The 16364-nt window shown below is 37.8% G+C and overlaps 1 protein-coding gene across 7 annotated transcripts in view; it reads left to right on the top strand.

Moving 5' to 3' along the window:
* The window catches only part of OXR1 (oxidation resistance 1), a 372567-nt gene that overhangs the window by 214157 nt on the left and 142046 nt on the right, over nucleotides 1-16364 (top strand). For 6 of the 7 annotated variants that reach the window (XM_054193058.1, XM_054193060.1, XM_054193063.1 and 3 more), the window contains 2 exons: nucleotides 6721-6803; nucleotides 15248-15355. In XM_054193058.1, coding sequence (XP_054049033.1) covers nucleotides 6721-6803; nucleotides 15248-15355 — 191 coding nt within the window. The remainder of the gene's footprint in view (nucleotides 1-6720; nucleotides 6804-15247; nucleotides 15356-16364) is intronic. The other variant, XM_054193061.1, reaches the window with a different exon arrangement.

Below are 16364 nucleotides of genomic sequence, written 5' to 3'. Positions count from 1 at the left end.
CTCGGCCCTTTGGAGAAGTGGCCTGCCTTAAATTTGTTTCTATTGAATTGTTTCTCATCCTGAAATCATGCATACATATGTGCTATGCAGCTGAGTGGATGGCAGAAAAGAGGGTCATGCGTTAGGGGGCTCACAAAATGAACTTGAACTAATGCTGAATCTATGTTGCAGGAAAAAGCTATTTTGACGTGTTTGAAGTGCTGATGCAACATAACAGGTCTTGGATGCATTTAGTTTGGGGTTTTGCTTGAGAAAAATGTGAACAAAAGCATCATGTAGAGAGCAGCGATAAGGATCAAGAGTTTTGAGAGCGTGACTTACTAGGAAGGACTGAAACACAGAATAAGTAGTAGTTGCTTAGCAAGAGGAGACTAAAGGGGACATTGTTTATGACTCTGCCTTGGTCTGAAGACCTACCATTTTGGCTAGAAAGCTGCAGGCTACGAGCATCTTGCAGGTTACTCTTAGGGCCTCTTTGTTTCTGGTTCCTAAGACATTGGAAGATGACAGAAAATAATATTTCAGTAATTAGCATAAGCATATCTATCTGCAGGAGGGGGAGAAGTGTCAGTGAGACAGTTGATCTACTGAGATGTAGCCCCTGCTGTTAGGAACCCCAGGTCACCAAGCCTTATGGAATATAAAGATTTTCTACTTCAATCTTTTTTCTTTATGAAAAAGAGTTTCTTTACGAATAGAGTATAAAGATCTAATTGTTGTTGAGCAGAACTAATCAAATAAAGACGTAATATCTATGCTTCCTCAGTTTTATCAATTAGACAGTTGTTTCATGTGCTGCTAAGTAACAATGTACTTGAGAATATTTGAAAGACAGACTACTTTTCTTTCCTTACCTTCTTGTGATTCAGTTTTTAAAAATCTTTACCCCATATGCGCTGCATGTTTGTTTTTTTTTTTTTAAGAACTGTGAAAAATTGTGTACTAGACAAGCATTTAACAAGACTGCCGCCTCTGCCTTTTCTTAAACACATGTAAATCTAATGCATAACTTGCGGTACTCCTTGGAGGGGGGGAAAGAGGGGGAGATAAATCATCTTTTTCACATCTTCTTGACCTTAATAAGCTCAGTCATTAACTGAAAGCAATTTGCTTCAGTTGTTGACTTGTCTAATTTACTTGCTTTAGCTCAAAGGATACCTGTTCGGTTTATCAACATATTCCTCTGGAAAAGTAATCTTTGTAATTTCTGTGAACATTGAAATGAAGAGAAGATCAGCAGCTGAGAAAAACTGGAAGTTATTTGAAGTTTAAGCTTACCATGCAGAAAAATAGTAAAGGGAAATTTATGTATTTTGCTCTATGCAAAGCTTGAAGATACTCCCAAGCAGTTCTTAGGATGTATCGTGACATTGTTACTCACGGTACAAATCTTGAGTTCTCTGTACAACTCTTATTGCCAGAAGTCCAAAGGATGTGCTAGAAGCATCAGCAAACAGAAAACTGAAGGTCTACAATTCAGCTCAGATGGCATACTAAGAAATGAGAAATGTCACTCTTGTCATGTCAATTTAAATGAGCAGTGCCACAGGAATATTTCCAGTCAAGCAAAATTCAGTGGCACAGGGCCATACAGAAGGCAGTTAGTAGAACTCACCTATAAATGTTGGAATTTAACTTTTGTTGTCTTCAAATTACAGTTGAATAATGCCACTGATTATCATATATTTTTAAGGTCAAAGCTGCCTCACTGAAAGCTGTATGTTCCTAAAACATAATGTTCCTAAAAATCTTTTTCCTGTCTTGTATAAATATGTTGGAACAGTAAGTCCTTCTCTGTGGTTATGTTGATGATCATATGTAACCATTCTTATGCTACAGTCATTTAATCTTAAGTTTCTGTATGCGTGCATCCAGCATTCAGACTAAATATTGGTCTGGTGTCTTTTTCATAGAATCATAGAATGGTTAGAGTTGAAGGGGCCTTAAAGATCATCTCATTCCAACCCCTCTGCCATGGGCAGGGACACCTCCCGCTAGACAAGGTTGCTCAAAGCCCCATCCAGCCTGGCCTTGAACACTTCTGAGGAAGGGGGATCTGCAACTTCTCTGGGCAACCTGGTCCAGTGTCTCACCACCCTCACAGTAAAGAATTTCTTCCTTATATCTAATCTAAATCTATCCTCCTGCAGTTTGAAACTGTTACCCCTCATCCTATTGCTCCACTCACTGACAAAGAGTCCCTCCCCATCTTTTGTGCAGGCCCCCTTGTAATACTGGAAGGCTGCTATAAGGTCTTCCTGGAGCCTCCTCTTCTCCAGACTCAACAACCCCAACTCTCTCAGCCTGTCTTCATGGGAGAGGTGTTCCAGCCCTCTGATCATCTTCGTGGCCCTCCTCTGGATCTGCTCCAACAGGTCCATGTCCTTCTTATGTTGGGGGCCCCAGAGCTGGGTGCAGTCCTCCAGGTGTGGTCTTGTGAGAGTAGAGCAGAGAGGCAGAATCACTTACCTCGACCTGCTGGCCACGCTTCTTTTGATGCAGCCCAGGATGTTGTTGGCTTTCTGGGCTGCAAGAGCATGTTGCTGGCTCTTGTTTAGTTTCTCATCAACCCCTCAGGACTGCTCTCAAGCCATTCTCCACCCAACCTGTATTTGTGCCTGGGGTTGCCGTGACCCAGGTGCAGGACCTTGCCCTTGGCCTGGTTGAACTTCACGAGGTTCATGCAGGCCCACCTCTTGAGCCTGTGCAGGTCCCTCTGGATGGCATCCCTTCCCTTCAGCATGTTGACCATGCCACACAGCTTGGTGTCGTCGTCAAACTTGCTGAGGGTGCACTCAATCCCACTGTCCATATTGCTGACAAAGATGTTAAACAGCACTGGTCCCAGTACAGACCCCTGAGGAACACTACTTGTCACTGGTTTCCACTTGGACATCAAGCCATTGACTGCAACCCTTTGAGTGTGACCATCCAGCTAATTCCTTTGACCACTGCCTTCTGTATCTTTCTATTCTAGTCTTCTAAATCCTAGATAGTTGTAATATTTTCTTGTAATTTGTGCATCTGACATACTTTTCAGTGTTTCAAGCTGTTGTGGAGGCCCAGTCCTGTGAAATGGTAGTTCAGAATTAAAGCATCAACCATGATGTTGCAAAAGATCTGGTCTTGTTTCTGTCTAAACCAGCATGGCTAGAGATGTGATAAGCTAGTCCCACGGATTCCCTTGTTACACAAGTTACTGTTGACTCTTGAGGTTGTGCACAGGGCAGTTGGTGGTGTCAGGTTTTTCTTATACCTGTGGTCTGAGAACATCACCCTTTGGTAGTCTCACTGGCTTACTGCTGGCAGATGAGGTAGTGATTGTGTGTAGCCTAGCAAGATGAGCCCATATGCAACAGAGTTATCATGAGGAAAATAAGTAAAATGAAAGGATGAGACCGATTCCCATTGGTGCTGAGGTCTTATTAGGCCGCTACGTCCTATGCTGGGAATTGGTTCTACTTTCACATGCTTCCTAGAATACTAGGAGCACAAGGATGGATGAAAGATTTACTTTCCTCTCAAAAATAGGTAGCCTGATCATTTGTCAACAGATCATTGAGAACAGCTTTGTAGTTTGCCATCAGGGAGGTTGTATTCATGTCTCTGCTACTCTGACCTGTTTTCACAATTGAGATACCTCCTAGTTTTATTTCTGAGACGTTAGGTGAAATGGAGGGGTTCTGTAGGAACAGACAGCTCAAGCGCTCGGGCTGTGGGTGTTTGATAGCTGTGCCGGGTGCTTGGCCAGCTGGGTAGTCAGCGCACATGTTGCTCAGGGGGACTTGGGTTATGAAACACTTGAATCCTCTATCCATGTAGTGAGGGGGAAATAAAGCTATTACAGAGGGAAGGAATGAAAGTGGGCACTGATTGGAAGGCTAGGAATTACTATCTAGGTATGGGAGGCGGTGGCATTAGAAAAAAAAACTATGAAAAACTGCAGGTTAAAAAATGGGAATTTGTAGCAGTTCTTCTAGCATCTACTTTTCTCCAAGGTGCCTTCAACAGGGACCTTCCTTTTCCACCCCTACCCTCTGGTTGCTCTTACTTTCTTGAAGTTACCAGGGTGCTGTGAAGCACAGTAGGCCCTTCTGCCCTGAAGAACAAATAGCTTTCCTCTTTTACTTCTGCCATAAGGGACAGAAGTGGTTATTTGCGCAAGACTTCATTCTACTGTTGAATTGCGCAAGACTTCATTCTACTGTTGAATTGCGCAAGACTTCATTCTACTGTTGAATTGCGCAAGACTTCATTCTACTGTTGAATTGCGCAAGACTTCATTCTACTGTTGAATTACTGGAGAGGGAGAAGATAACTTGGCCTCTGAGTGGCACTGCAAACTCTTTAGGTGCTTTTAGGCAAACTAGTAAGAAGAAAAAGAAAAATTAAATTTGGATTAGGGAAAAAACTCCACAAACAACACTGGGCTGTATACAAATGAAGTCTTGTATATGCATTTGTAGTATGGGGCTTCTTTATTTCTATCTAATAGTGGGGGAGGAATGCAGGGAAGTGGGGCAGGGGAGGATGAAGATGCTTGTTCTACGATAGGAGTGCTCTACGTATAGGTTATTAAGGCATGTGTGTGATCCTGGATGAGATCAGTGTTTCTTCAGCTGAATCCTTTGACTTTTGCTTAAGAGTATTTGAACTAGACTGCTCTTGAAAGAAAAAGATCAGGCTGCTGGCAAAGCTTGGATGTGGGCTGAAAAATTTGGAACAGGTCCTGTCAAGCAGCTGTTGGAGTTTTTCAGTAGCTTGCCAAGGGGGCACCTGTTGGGTTGCAAGGTCAGGTAGAAACTTTGGTAACAAAATATTTGACCTGGAAGAGGAGAATGTTGGCTACCGTTAGTCTACACACAAACTTTTAGTGTATTTTATTCATTACTGAGTTGACTTGATTTCTTCTAGAGACATTTGTAGGGTCTTCAAAATCTATTAATGTAACAAGAAATAAAGGTTTCTTGTAGGTAACTTTTTAAAAGCTGCAGTTAGTAAATAAGGGAAGAAGTATCTTTAATGTATTGAGTGAATATAGAAGGATGCAAAACTACAGCGTCTGTAGACTTTCAGAATTTCTAGAAAGCTTTTAAAAGTAGGTTTAAAGTCTTGACAGTCATTCATAGCTATAAAAACTTAACATAATTAATGCCATCTATAGATCAATTTTTATCTTGCAAGTGTGGGAACGTTCTCCCTCAGACTTCTTTCAATATCTAAAAAAAGTAGAATTAGTCCAATGTGTATTTCCTTATTATATAAAGAACACCCCAGGAGAGTACTTATGTTGGATCTGCTAGAAATCACTTTTTTTGTTGTCCTCTGCAGCTTGCCCTATATAGCAAATGTAAGATATTTTCTATGGTGTTGTGGGGTCTTTTTTGTTTTGTTTCTTACTTTTTGTCACTGCAGAACTTCCTGTGTTGTGTTGGTATTTTTCTCCTCTCATCTTGATAGTTTCAACTATCCATATAGAAATGTGGGAGGGTGTATATGAAATTCGTGCAATTATTTGTCTAACCTCTTTTCCAGTGTTGAAGTCAGGATACTAATTAAAAATAATAATGCGTGGAAGTTACTGTCAATCTATAGCAAGTTTCCTTAGTAACTCAGGTGAGGCTTACGTAGACATACAGTAGATTTCCATTCTCAGTCTACCATGCTAAAATATTTTTAAAAAATAGCTTTTGTAAGGTTTGTTTCTTCTATTCAGTTTGGTTTGAAATATTTCTCTAAATATATACAGTTAGAGAAATTTGGATGTATGAAAATAGGAGTGTAACTAATCCCATTGTAGCATGAAAATTTAACGTATCTCATTTACGTAAGTATTTTGGGCTCCTTAGTAGCAGGTACTTAACTGTTGAAGGTGGAGACCTTGTGACAGAGGCCCGACTTAAGAGATTCATCTCAAAAAAAAATGCATGTTTGTGTCTAAATGGATACGTTAAAAGAACACTTTTCTGGACATGTGGAATTAAATGCTTTCTGTTGAATCATCTAAGTACACCGTTGCATTCTGTTTATCATAAATATCAAGACAATCAGTATAAAAAAGTGGGGTATACTTCAGGTACAAATTGTTGTCGATTTGGCCTGTGAAATTGAGGTCATCAAAATACAATGCCCCAATAAAAAGAACAGTGCTTAACTTGTGTTATTTATTTATTTAGAATCTTTATTGTTTATCTATAGGCTGTATGTGTTTGTTATAGACAGGATAATTGTGAAGTGAAACACTAATGTTCTTTGTTTTATAAAAAAGCTTTAAATACTCTGTACTTGTCAATCCGCGACAAAAAATCCCAACTGATTAGATCGAACATGCAGGAACTGTAGATCGTCTCCCCTCTATACGAAAGCAGACTGGGTACAATATAAAGCCAGTTAAACAGTGGTTCCAGAAATGTTGCTTTCCCGATGGGCTCAGTCTCCTATTTAGTCTTCCTTCATTAATAGCTTCCTGGATAGCAGCAAGTACTTACGCAGTTAGTTGATCCCCAGTTATCAGTGGTTTATATTGGTCGAATTCTTAAAGCATTGCAGAGGAATGAAGTCTGTATTCTGGCAGCCGGTTGTCTGTTAGGCAGAGTCACTGGGAGCGAGCTGTGTAACTGGTGAATTAGATGTCTGCCCACGGGGCTGTAGTCAGCAGCCTGTGACAGTACTGAGAGAGGAAAATGAATTTAACACGCACATTGCCTCAATTTTTTTCAGACACTGGCCAGAAGAAGACCCCAGACAAGAAAGATGGTCGACGAATGTCTTTTCAAAAGCCTAAAGGGACTATTGAATATTCTGTAAGTTACTGTTTTATTGTTAGAATGTCATTACATAGCAAGTGCAGACTTAGTTTCATTACAAAATACAAGCACAACAGTAATGCGCATTAGCTTTAATCTTAGAATTCTTTGTATCTGATAGCTTATTTTGACAGGAATTAAATCAGGAATTAACTAATGTTCTTGAGTAATGCTTTTTTTAATTTCTTTGGGGTGTTTTTAAGTTTGGTGGTTTTCTTTTTTGGGTTTGTTTTTTTTTTTTCAAAAACCAAGATAATCAATCTGACTGATTGACTTTTAGATAACTAGCTAGAAATGGTAAACAACATTAATTATAAAATCATGTGCAAGTTCCCTGCTTTCAGCTTTATTATTAAACTGTTGACATCAGGAGAAATAACAGAACGAAGATGGGGGAAGCTATATCTCAATACTGACCTTCTGGCATTCTCTTAATAATTTTCATAGATCTATACCTTTTACTGTACAGATCTTTCTGCAGCAGTATCTGAAAATGGAGCCTTTATCTGCCTGTTCTGTTCTTGAAATGACCCTCAAACTGTGCTGCAGTCAGCTTTTCACATTTGTGGTTACTAAGGGAAACTGAAGTGAGAAGTATCTGTCTTGTGTTATATACTGGAAATATAATTAAGCCTATAAATAACGCTTATAGGGCTGACATTAAAATAGGGAAAGTCTGTTACAGTTATCTTTGAATGATTTTGAAGCCAGACATGATAAAATAAAAATGAGAACTTCTTTATAAAGAAGTCTTTACTTGACCTCTTAGTGTTCTGTTATTCCAAGAATAAGAGATGCGGGGGAAACTTAACTCTTAATGTTACATTGAGCAAAGCTGTGATATGGCTTGACTACTGAGAAGACTGTGATAGTCATTTGGAGAGAGGCAGAGAATGTGTGTATTGGAGTGAGAATCGCTTCATTAGTGTGGCTTATGTTGGGAATTTGAATATAATTCTAGCCTATACCAAAGACTTCCTTGGAGTTGAAATTCATAAAAAAAAAAAATAATTCTTGCTGCTTAGATGCTGGCAACTGAAGAATGGTAAGGTAAATGTGACCGTTGTTTCTAGTACATTAACCCCATTTTGTCTGAAATAATTGGAAAAAAATGCTCTGGTTTAGCTCTGTAAAACTGGGGTTCCTCTTCAGTCAGTAAATTCCTTAACTTGTCTGTTGCCACTACGTACGTGCATTTGCCTAGATATGTAAGATTCCAGGCAAAGCTAAAGCACCAAGCTTTTCCTTTTTAAATTAGTATCTTTGTGTCAAGTTGTCATATACTTCTGCAGGTTTCTGTTGTCCAGTAGGTGGGGTTTTATGTGCCAAAATAACTTTCTTAATACATACTGAAGTATGCGTCACTTCTTTGTGAGTCAAAAAGACAATTCACAAGAATCAAAGACTTTTTGTCTTTAGACTTATGCCAGCTTCTAAAGGAACCTGTTGTGTGTATGGAACAATATATTTCAAATGCCATATTCTGTCTGGTTTTGCTGTACATCTTACTCACGAAGTACCTAACTAACATGAAGTTTTCAGAGCTTTTGGTTATGTGTCATGCATATATGTTTTAATAAAAAACATAGATCTAGCCTTTAGGAACCAGGGTTGCATTCACTTACATGTATAAGAGAGGTCTGGTAACTATTGTGATAATTTACTACTGTTACTGTTTATGACTTTATTCCGTGTGGAGTGATGAATTTATGTCTGGTTTCTGCCTTCCTACTACCTCTCCAAGCAATGACACACACGCATACATATACGCACACAAGTATTTATATATCTGCATGCATTGCTGCTTTGAGAAGTAAAAGAAGGATGAAGGCTGAAACCAGACTTCCCGCCAGTGTTGTTGAGAAGTTAGTGGAGTCTTTTGCTTTGGGGTTTTTTTAGTAATAATTTAAAGTGTTAGTTTTTCCAGTGACTACATGGTTTTAGGAGTGAAGGGCCTATTTGTCTTCCTGAAGTTTGGAGTGAGATGGAATCTCACTGATGCAAGCTGTGGGTTTTTAAGGTGAAATACACTTTCCATCAGATTATTTTAAAGAAAAAGAAAATTCATTACTTTGGGGACAAATAAACAATAAAATATATTTTCTCTTTAAAGCTAAAACCAAAAACCATTTAACATTAAAGATTTTAATCTATAATTCCCAAAGCATAAAAACTTGGCATTACTGTTCTGTATGTAGCACCAGCAAGAAGATATCAGCAGATTGCTACTAAGTGAAGGAAACAAGCCCTAAGCTTACCCAGGCTGTTAGGTTTAAAAGAATGCCACAGTTCATTTTCAGTGACTGCCTTTAAAGGATACAGAAAACTCCAGTTTGTTTTCACTGTTAATGCTTAGACAGTGAACAGATTAATTTTTTAAAGTTATTATAGTTTCTTGTTTTCTGAATGCCAGTCAACAGATTAGATGCAAATTGTTATTATCTGTTTTCTCAGAATTCACAGTTGGTGAATTGTTTTCCAAGCCAATTGTTTTCCCCTTCTGCAGACAGATGATGCGTGTGAGCAGGCTCTTAGGACCAACAGAGCAGATAGTTTAGGTGAATTATTGTTACTAGCTGAACTTTCTTTAGTCCTTTTTATGTTGTGAAAATAGAATTTTTACATTGCATGTTTGACATAATTTCATTATATTAACATTGCATTAGAAGTCTTTTGTGTTAGATACTCTACGAACATAAACAGTGTCTGCCTACAGGTGTTAGAAGAGCCAACTACAGGTAAATAAAGGAGCGTAAGCAAACAGTGTTGGCCACTGGTCACCAATGATAACGGCATGCTAGCAGTTGCATGACTTCAACAGGAGCCTTCTAACCTCCTCTTCCTTTTGGTGAGGAAAACGAAATAATTGGCTATTTACAGACGTTTCTCAAGTACAATAGGCTATACAGGAAAAGTGCTACTTGTTTAAACAAAATTATGAGTGAGCAATGGAAGTAGATGATCTGGTTTACTGGTGGTGTGGAGGCTCCAATGTAAGACTTCTCTTCCCCTGCTTCACTCCCTCCTCTTTAACTCTGTGGGGAATGAAGGCTGTGCTTTTCTCCTGAAATAACAGATGAGCACCTAACACACAGAGTATGTTGTCCAGATCGTGAGAAGAACCTGGTATCAGTTAATGAAGGTCACACAAGCCTACAGTAGACCAGAGTCTTAAGACTGAGTTTTAAGCCAGAGTCCTCAGTGTTGAAATACTGGTCTTCTGCATGTGGATTCCCAGTTACTTGGTGGTAAGTCAAACATACGGAAATTGGGTATGAATTCTTGTTTTGTTTTAGTTAGAAACCAGTTAGATATGTATAATGAGAACAAAACTACAGGGGCTTCAGAAGTCAGCTTCTTAAGGTAAAAGAAGGAGAAAGTTTTGATCCTTTTTCTTAGTTCAAGGGGTGTGGGTGGCAAGTGTTTCTGTGGTGACCATCAAGCAGCTGAAAGTTCGCTAGACTTCAAACCTACACAAATACTTGGAATTTCCTGTTGTAATGACTTGCTGAACATCTTTATTTTGAGAGCAGAGAAATGGGGACTGTCTGCTAATATCTTTCTAGAATAACTGGATTTTGCTTTCAGTCCTAGGGTAGCTTGGATAGGGTGCGCTAAAGGTTCTCTCTTCTGGTATATGCCCCTGTCATAGTATTTTTCCCAATTTTGGGGAATTCAGACTATGTGAATCATAATGATGGCATATAACTTTCTGTTGTATGCTTTGCCTAATTTTAAAATTATTTTTGGAATAGCTTTTATGATATTTACAAGTTCCATTTTCCTGATGTGGCATATTATAGGAATTAGACCTATTAACAATTAGTTAATATGGTCATAATCTGATAGTTCTAAAGGCTTGAGTACAGCACCAGAGTTGTGTCCTCTTCTCCTTTTTGTTCTCACCCCTCTTTCTAGTCTTCCTGTCTCTTTAATTATTTTTTTTTTAGTTCCTTTTAATACTCTTAAACCATTGTTTTGTTGTTTTCTGTTTCTTGGACATCTAGTATTGAAATACTTATAAATAAATAAATATTTTTTTGTGCACTCTGATTCATTTGTATTCAATGTGTAATTTTTAATGGAAGAATGAGTTATGTCTAGTTGTTGAGATGCAATGACAGTAAAGTTCATTAAAATACCAGTAGAGAATTTGGTTTTACATAAGTTTTTTTTTTTTTTTTAAAATAACTTCGCCAGCTGCTAAACTGACAGTAATGAAGGCAGTTTGAACCATGGACAGTGGTGACTCTGAAGCGCTTTGTCTTCTGGTGCACACAAGCACACCTGGCAAACATGGGTATTTAAGCAGTGCTCCCTAAGTGGCAAAGGCTTAATGGGATGTACCTCCGCTCAAACAGGGGCACAATTATTTGAAGAGAGTGTTTGATTTGGGATTTTATTTTACAGGGAAGATGAAAGGTGTGGCCCTTTCTGTATCTAGTCATATCTGTAAAAACTGATTTTAGCAAACTTATAATTTTAGGCTTACTTATATACATATGTGACTACATAAGGTAGAAGTAACTAGGTAGTAAGGCCTTCTGTGTCTTACATCTGCATGAGAGAGTTGATGACTAGTAACTCTTGTTACTGTATAGGAAAGCTACTTATATTTTAAGAAGCTCTTTTTCAACGGAAGTTATTGTACAAAGCAGAGTTCTTGTGTGTCTCTCTCTTTTTTTTTTTCTTTTTTCAGGTTTAACACAGTCCTGAGTAAGTGATTCTTGTTCTCTTTTTATGTTTTCATTAATCAGTATCTTTCAATTGTCATACTCAAGTCAGTATACTGAAGGAAGCAAAGCTGTGTTGAACCACTTCGAAGCACCAGCTGGCCTGCTCAAATCCATTTCAGGTTGTTTCAGGGAGTAAAATAGTGTTTCCACGTCTGGTGGTTGTTTTTTCAGAGGTTCACTTCTGTTTTAACATATCTTGCCGTTCTTTTAAAATCATGAAACAATGTAATCACTGTTCCATCATCCATTGCCCTTCTTAAAAGGGGAAATTGTCCCATGAAGTCTCAGTATAGTGCTTTAATATCCAAATATTTGTATAAAATTCTTAATATTCAGAATAGCATTTAAATAGCTACGTGCATAATATATAGAAAGTTTGTTTCCTGGGCGAGGAGGAATGACTTTTTGCCCTCTCTTCCACTGTTGAACTGATGGGGAAAAAATGACTGGAAAAGCTGGGAGGTGGCTGTGGTATGTGGTGGTGTGGCTTTTTTTTTGTGTGTGTGTTAGTTCTTAAACTATGCTTTTTCACAAAGTTATTCTTTCAGCTTTTGACAGTTCAGATTCTATTTTTTGAAACTGTAGAAAGCCTGAGAATTGGAAAATAGGCCTTTGAATTTAGGGAGGTACTTCAGGAAGTCTTTATTACATGAACAGTTTCTTTGTTTTAAGAAGGTATCAGTGCTCGCCTCTGAAATCCCATGTAGTGTGGAGATCTGCCTGTGCAAACTTCACAGGCAAATAAGAACAAGCAGCTTGTATTTGCCTTTCTTGTGCTTATCATTTGTGAGATAAACCCTTTAGTTGCCAAGAGATCTCACCAGATGGTTTTATTTCTGAAGTCTGAAAAGAGTGGGTGCACTCTCAGAGGGCTTAAGTTTTGTGGTTTTTAATTGAATGCTTTTAATTAATTTATTTTATATTGTATGTTAGTCTAAAATCTCAAATATTTCAATCATTAAGTGATGCCTAAGGAATATTTACCTAGCAACTAACTGCTGTCCTCCAACATTTATGTGAGAGCAGACTTCTGAATTAGGCAAAGCTTTTGAATCTTGCTTTATAGTTTGTTTTAGCAAACCTGCTGTATTATGTAGAGCTGCTGATGGAAATGCTGCTGTTCTTTGATTTGGATGTCAGTTTTGTTAGCATCTATGGAACAAGTAGTACGTATCTGCTCAGGTTACAGTCCTGTTTTGATTTCTGCTTTAGTACCAATTTAAAGTGGCATACGAGAATATTCTTATTTTTCACATATCTATGTGATCATACAGTACTGAATTACTAAGAGATACTACAATACAGTCTTCCATACCTGAAATACTAGTAGAGAGAGAAGTTTGCTGCTTTGTTTTTCTTAATGGCTTCCTATATGAAGGATTGTCATAATAGAATTAGAAATTTATCTTAAAAAAGCTAATTGCCATTTCTTTGGCAATGAATCTAGCCTGAAAAATGCACCTTCAGAAAATTATAATGAACTCTGTATGGAAAGGAATTCTTCCTTAATTATGTTTGTATCCCAAACTGCCCTTTGTTTGTATCTGTTGAACTTTAACAGCCTTCAAAGTACATTATATTTGTAGCACTTCTTGCAGGACAGCCCACTTCTCTATTTAAAGGATATAGTTCGCTACTTTATATCTGTCAGTTATTTATTTTTTTTTTTTATTCCTGTAGTGTCAACATGTGTTCCCTAACATGACAAAACTTTGAAAAAAGTTAATAAAGAGAAAACATTTATTTTCCTAAATTCTTTTGGGGCTGGTGTTCAGTGTTAAACTTTGGAACTTCTAAGTGTGAATGTGTTTTAAGGAGCAATTATTTAACTTTTTATATACGACTTTTGTTTTGCAGCCAGTAGGACCTCTGCCAGCTGTTCTCACAATGCAAATAAAAATTATTAAAATATTAAATATTTAATCATGCAATATTAACTAATACTGTAAAATGTGAATATGTATTCTTCCACTCTGGCAAAATGTTTGCTGCTTCTATGAAGAATGAACGTGCCTCGTTACATTCTGTGGTCAGCAAAACGTATAATACTTCATGGTTATATGGAATATACTAATTCAACTGGAATGACACACAGTCGAGTGTGGTGGGAAGCAGGCTAGCCCAATGTATGTTTTATTACTTACCTCCACTGCAGTATGGTTTCAGAAATAGAGTGTTTTAGTCTTTTGGTTCCAAACGCTGCCTCTTTCTGTGTGACTGTGTAAGGTCAAGGCCTACTCTCGGAGCAAGCAGTACCAAATGCTATTAAAACATGTATGCTCTGAGACTTTTCCTTCCCTCCCCTCAACCCTACCCTCAGGTCTCTTTCTGCCCCGGTTCAATCATTCAAGCAGAAGTAAAGGATAACTATCTTTAAGTCTAGCAACAGTTGACAAGGCATACAAGACGTGGTGCTCTCACGGTTTTGTTAAGGAAGTGAGTGAGGAGCAGAAGATACCTTGCGGGTATGCAGTCAGCTAATGATATTCGCTGGCTTTCTCAAAACAGTTTTGTGTAGAACATACACTATGAAGAAAAACGTATGTTTGTTTTTGACTTTTCCCCCCCCGCCCTACTTTTCCCTGGAAAATTTAAGTAAAAGAAAGGGAATTTGAAAGAGAAAGCATTCTTTTCTGTAGTTGTCAAGAAAACTTAAAGTTACGTGATTAAACTGAAAATAGAAGCAAAATTAAACCCGTGAATAGTGTAATAGTATTTATATAGAGTGGAAGGTGTATATCTTCTGCAGATGTAATAAGAGGGACAAGTGAGAAGACATGTAAGACAGGAGTCAGTGGAATTTTTCTAACTGTGCTCCATATTTAGCAACAGAAATCTAGCTTCGCATATATTGATTCATCTCCTCTTAACTGATAGGACTTATTTTTTCTGGTATAGTGTTTATGAATTCCTGTGCCGTTATTCAGTAAACTTCTGGTTGCATGCTCCTTTGTCATATCATCTTCACTATTCTTAAGTGTGTGCTATAAATTCTTTATTCTGAAGTGCTCTCTGAGTAAAACTTTTTTCTGTTTGCTTTCTTCTGTTGGTTCATATTGAATACATTTTGGATGATAGGGGTGAGAATAAGAGCTTGAAAACAATCCTTTCCATACTCAGGAATCACCTACTCAAAATGCTTACGTTCCATCTGCTGTCATACTGGTTGACCTGTTTTACTTCAGTATGTTTGCTTTTTATCTCGATGATGGATTTTACTTGGAAGTCAGGTTAATAGAAGCTTATTTCTGTAGGAAGAGAGTGTGCTTGTGTTTTTAGAGATGGCTTCAGCTTTTCTGTAAGTGAAGAACTGAGGAGTTGAAGAGGGAGAATGAAGGGAAACCAGTCAATTGTGTATTGGTCCAGTGGTACCCAGCAGTGAATGTAGAGACCAGAAATTCTGGTGCAATAGCTGAACCTACAGCTCAGCTCAGAGTGCACGGCTGACACTTATGGCCACCTGGAAACATAGTGGGAAGGCAGGTGGCCTTGTATGGGGTTGCAAAAGGCTAACATGTTGGGGTTTTGGTTGGGTTTGTGGTTTTTTTGTTTGGTTTTTTTTTCTTGCAATCATAACATATGAAGACTTAAAGTTCATCAAAATCTTGGTAAATCTACACGTGATAAAATTTATAAGCCGCTATTTGAACTAACTGCTTACAGGTTTGTTTTTTCTTTTTCTTTTTTTTTCCCCAATTAATACAGGTGGAATCAAGAGATACTTTAAACAGTATTGCCTTGAAATTTGATACAACACCCAATGAACTGGTTCAATTAAATAAGCTTTTCTCCAGAGCAGTCGTTCCTGGACAGGTACTATTACACTATATATGTTACTTATCCAACAAAGACCTTTTTCCCTATATTTCTCATCTCTACAAGAGAAAGTGTTAAAGTACTTCTCTTACTGGTTTTCCTATTGGCTTTGTAAAAGCTCTTCATTTTTTCAGTTTTCTCTAGCTTGTGAATTCCTTGTGCCTATTAAATAACTACCTAAAAAGGGAACATGTAATGAAGCTACCTGTCTCTCTTAAATAAGATCAGAGGACTTTTCAAACTAAATACACTTAATGGTATAATAACACTTGGGTACAAGCTAAATTGTTACTTTGCAAGCATAGCAGGCTGTTTACTAACACTAGCTCAGAAAACAAATTCAGGGTACAACTTACAGACAACATTCCTGACTGCATATTACTGCCTGCAATTCTATTTTAATACATTGAATAATGGTTCTATTCCACTCTGAAAACTTTACCAGCAGTATATGAACTATCATTCACTTCTTACAGTTCTTATAGGTGACTGTTATTTACAGCTTTTTCTTTCCCTTTTTTTTCCATTCACTTTTCACTCCTCTTTGAAAACCAGGCCTGGAAACAAGTGATAGGTTAGCTACCGTAGTAACCATTGACCATTTGATTATCTCACTGTTTGAAAAAAATCTTACTTTTATTTCTGATCACTGCAAAAACTTCATCTAGGTAGCTTGAATGCCGACCATGGCCAAAGTAATATATTTAAGGGGTGAATAACCCCCGGTGTTGGTTTTGTTGTTTTCTTTTGTACATTCAGTGCTAAGAGCTATGTCTATGAACTCATTCCACAGCCTGTTTCTTGATTACTCAAATAGTAGAGTAATACTTCAAATAGTAATTGCTATTTGAATAGTAGAGTAATTACTTCAAATAGTAGAGTAATAAATAGCAAGAGAAATTATTGGGCAGGTCTTCCTTGGACACTGTATTGTGAGTGTTTCTGGCATGCTGTATACTTCTTATGCTTTCTATCTGAACTTTTTCCTCAATTATTATGACTAAAA

Source organism: Rissa tridactyla, chromosome 2 (genome assembly GCF_028500815.1).
Source record: "Rissa tridactyla isolate bRisTri1 chromosome 2, bRisTri1.patW.cur.20221130, whole genome shotgun sequence".
Classification (NCBI taxonomy): domain Eukaryota; kingdom Metazoa; phylum Chordata; class Aves; order Charadriiformes; family Laridae; genus Rissa; species Rissa tridactyla.
This window is presented reverse-complemented; position numbering and strand designations above follow the sequence as displayed.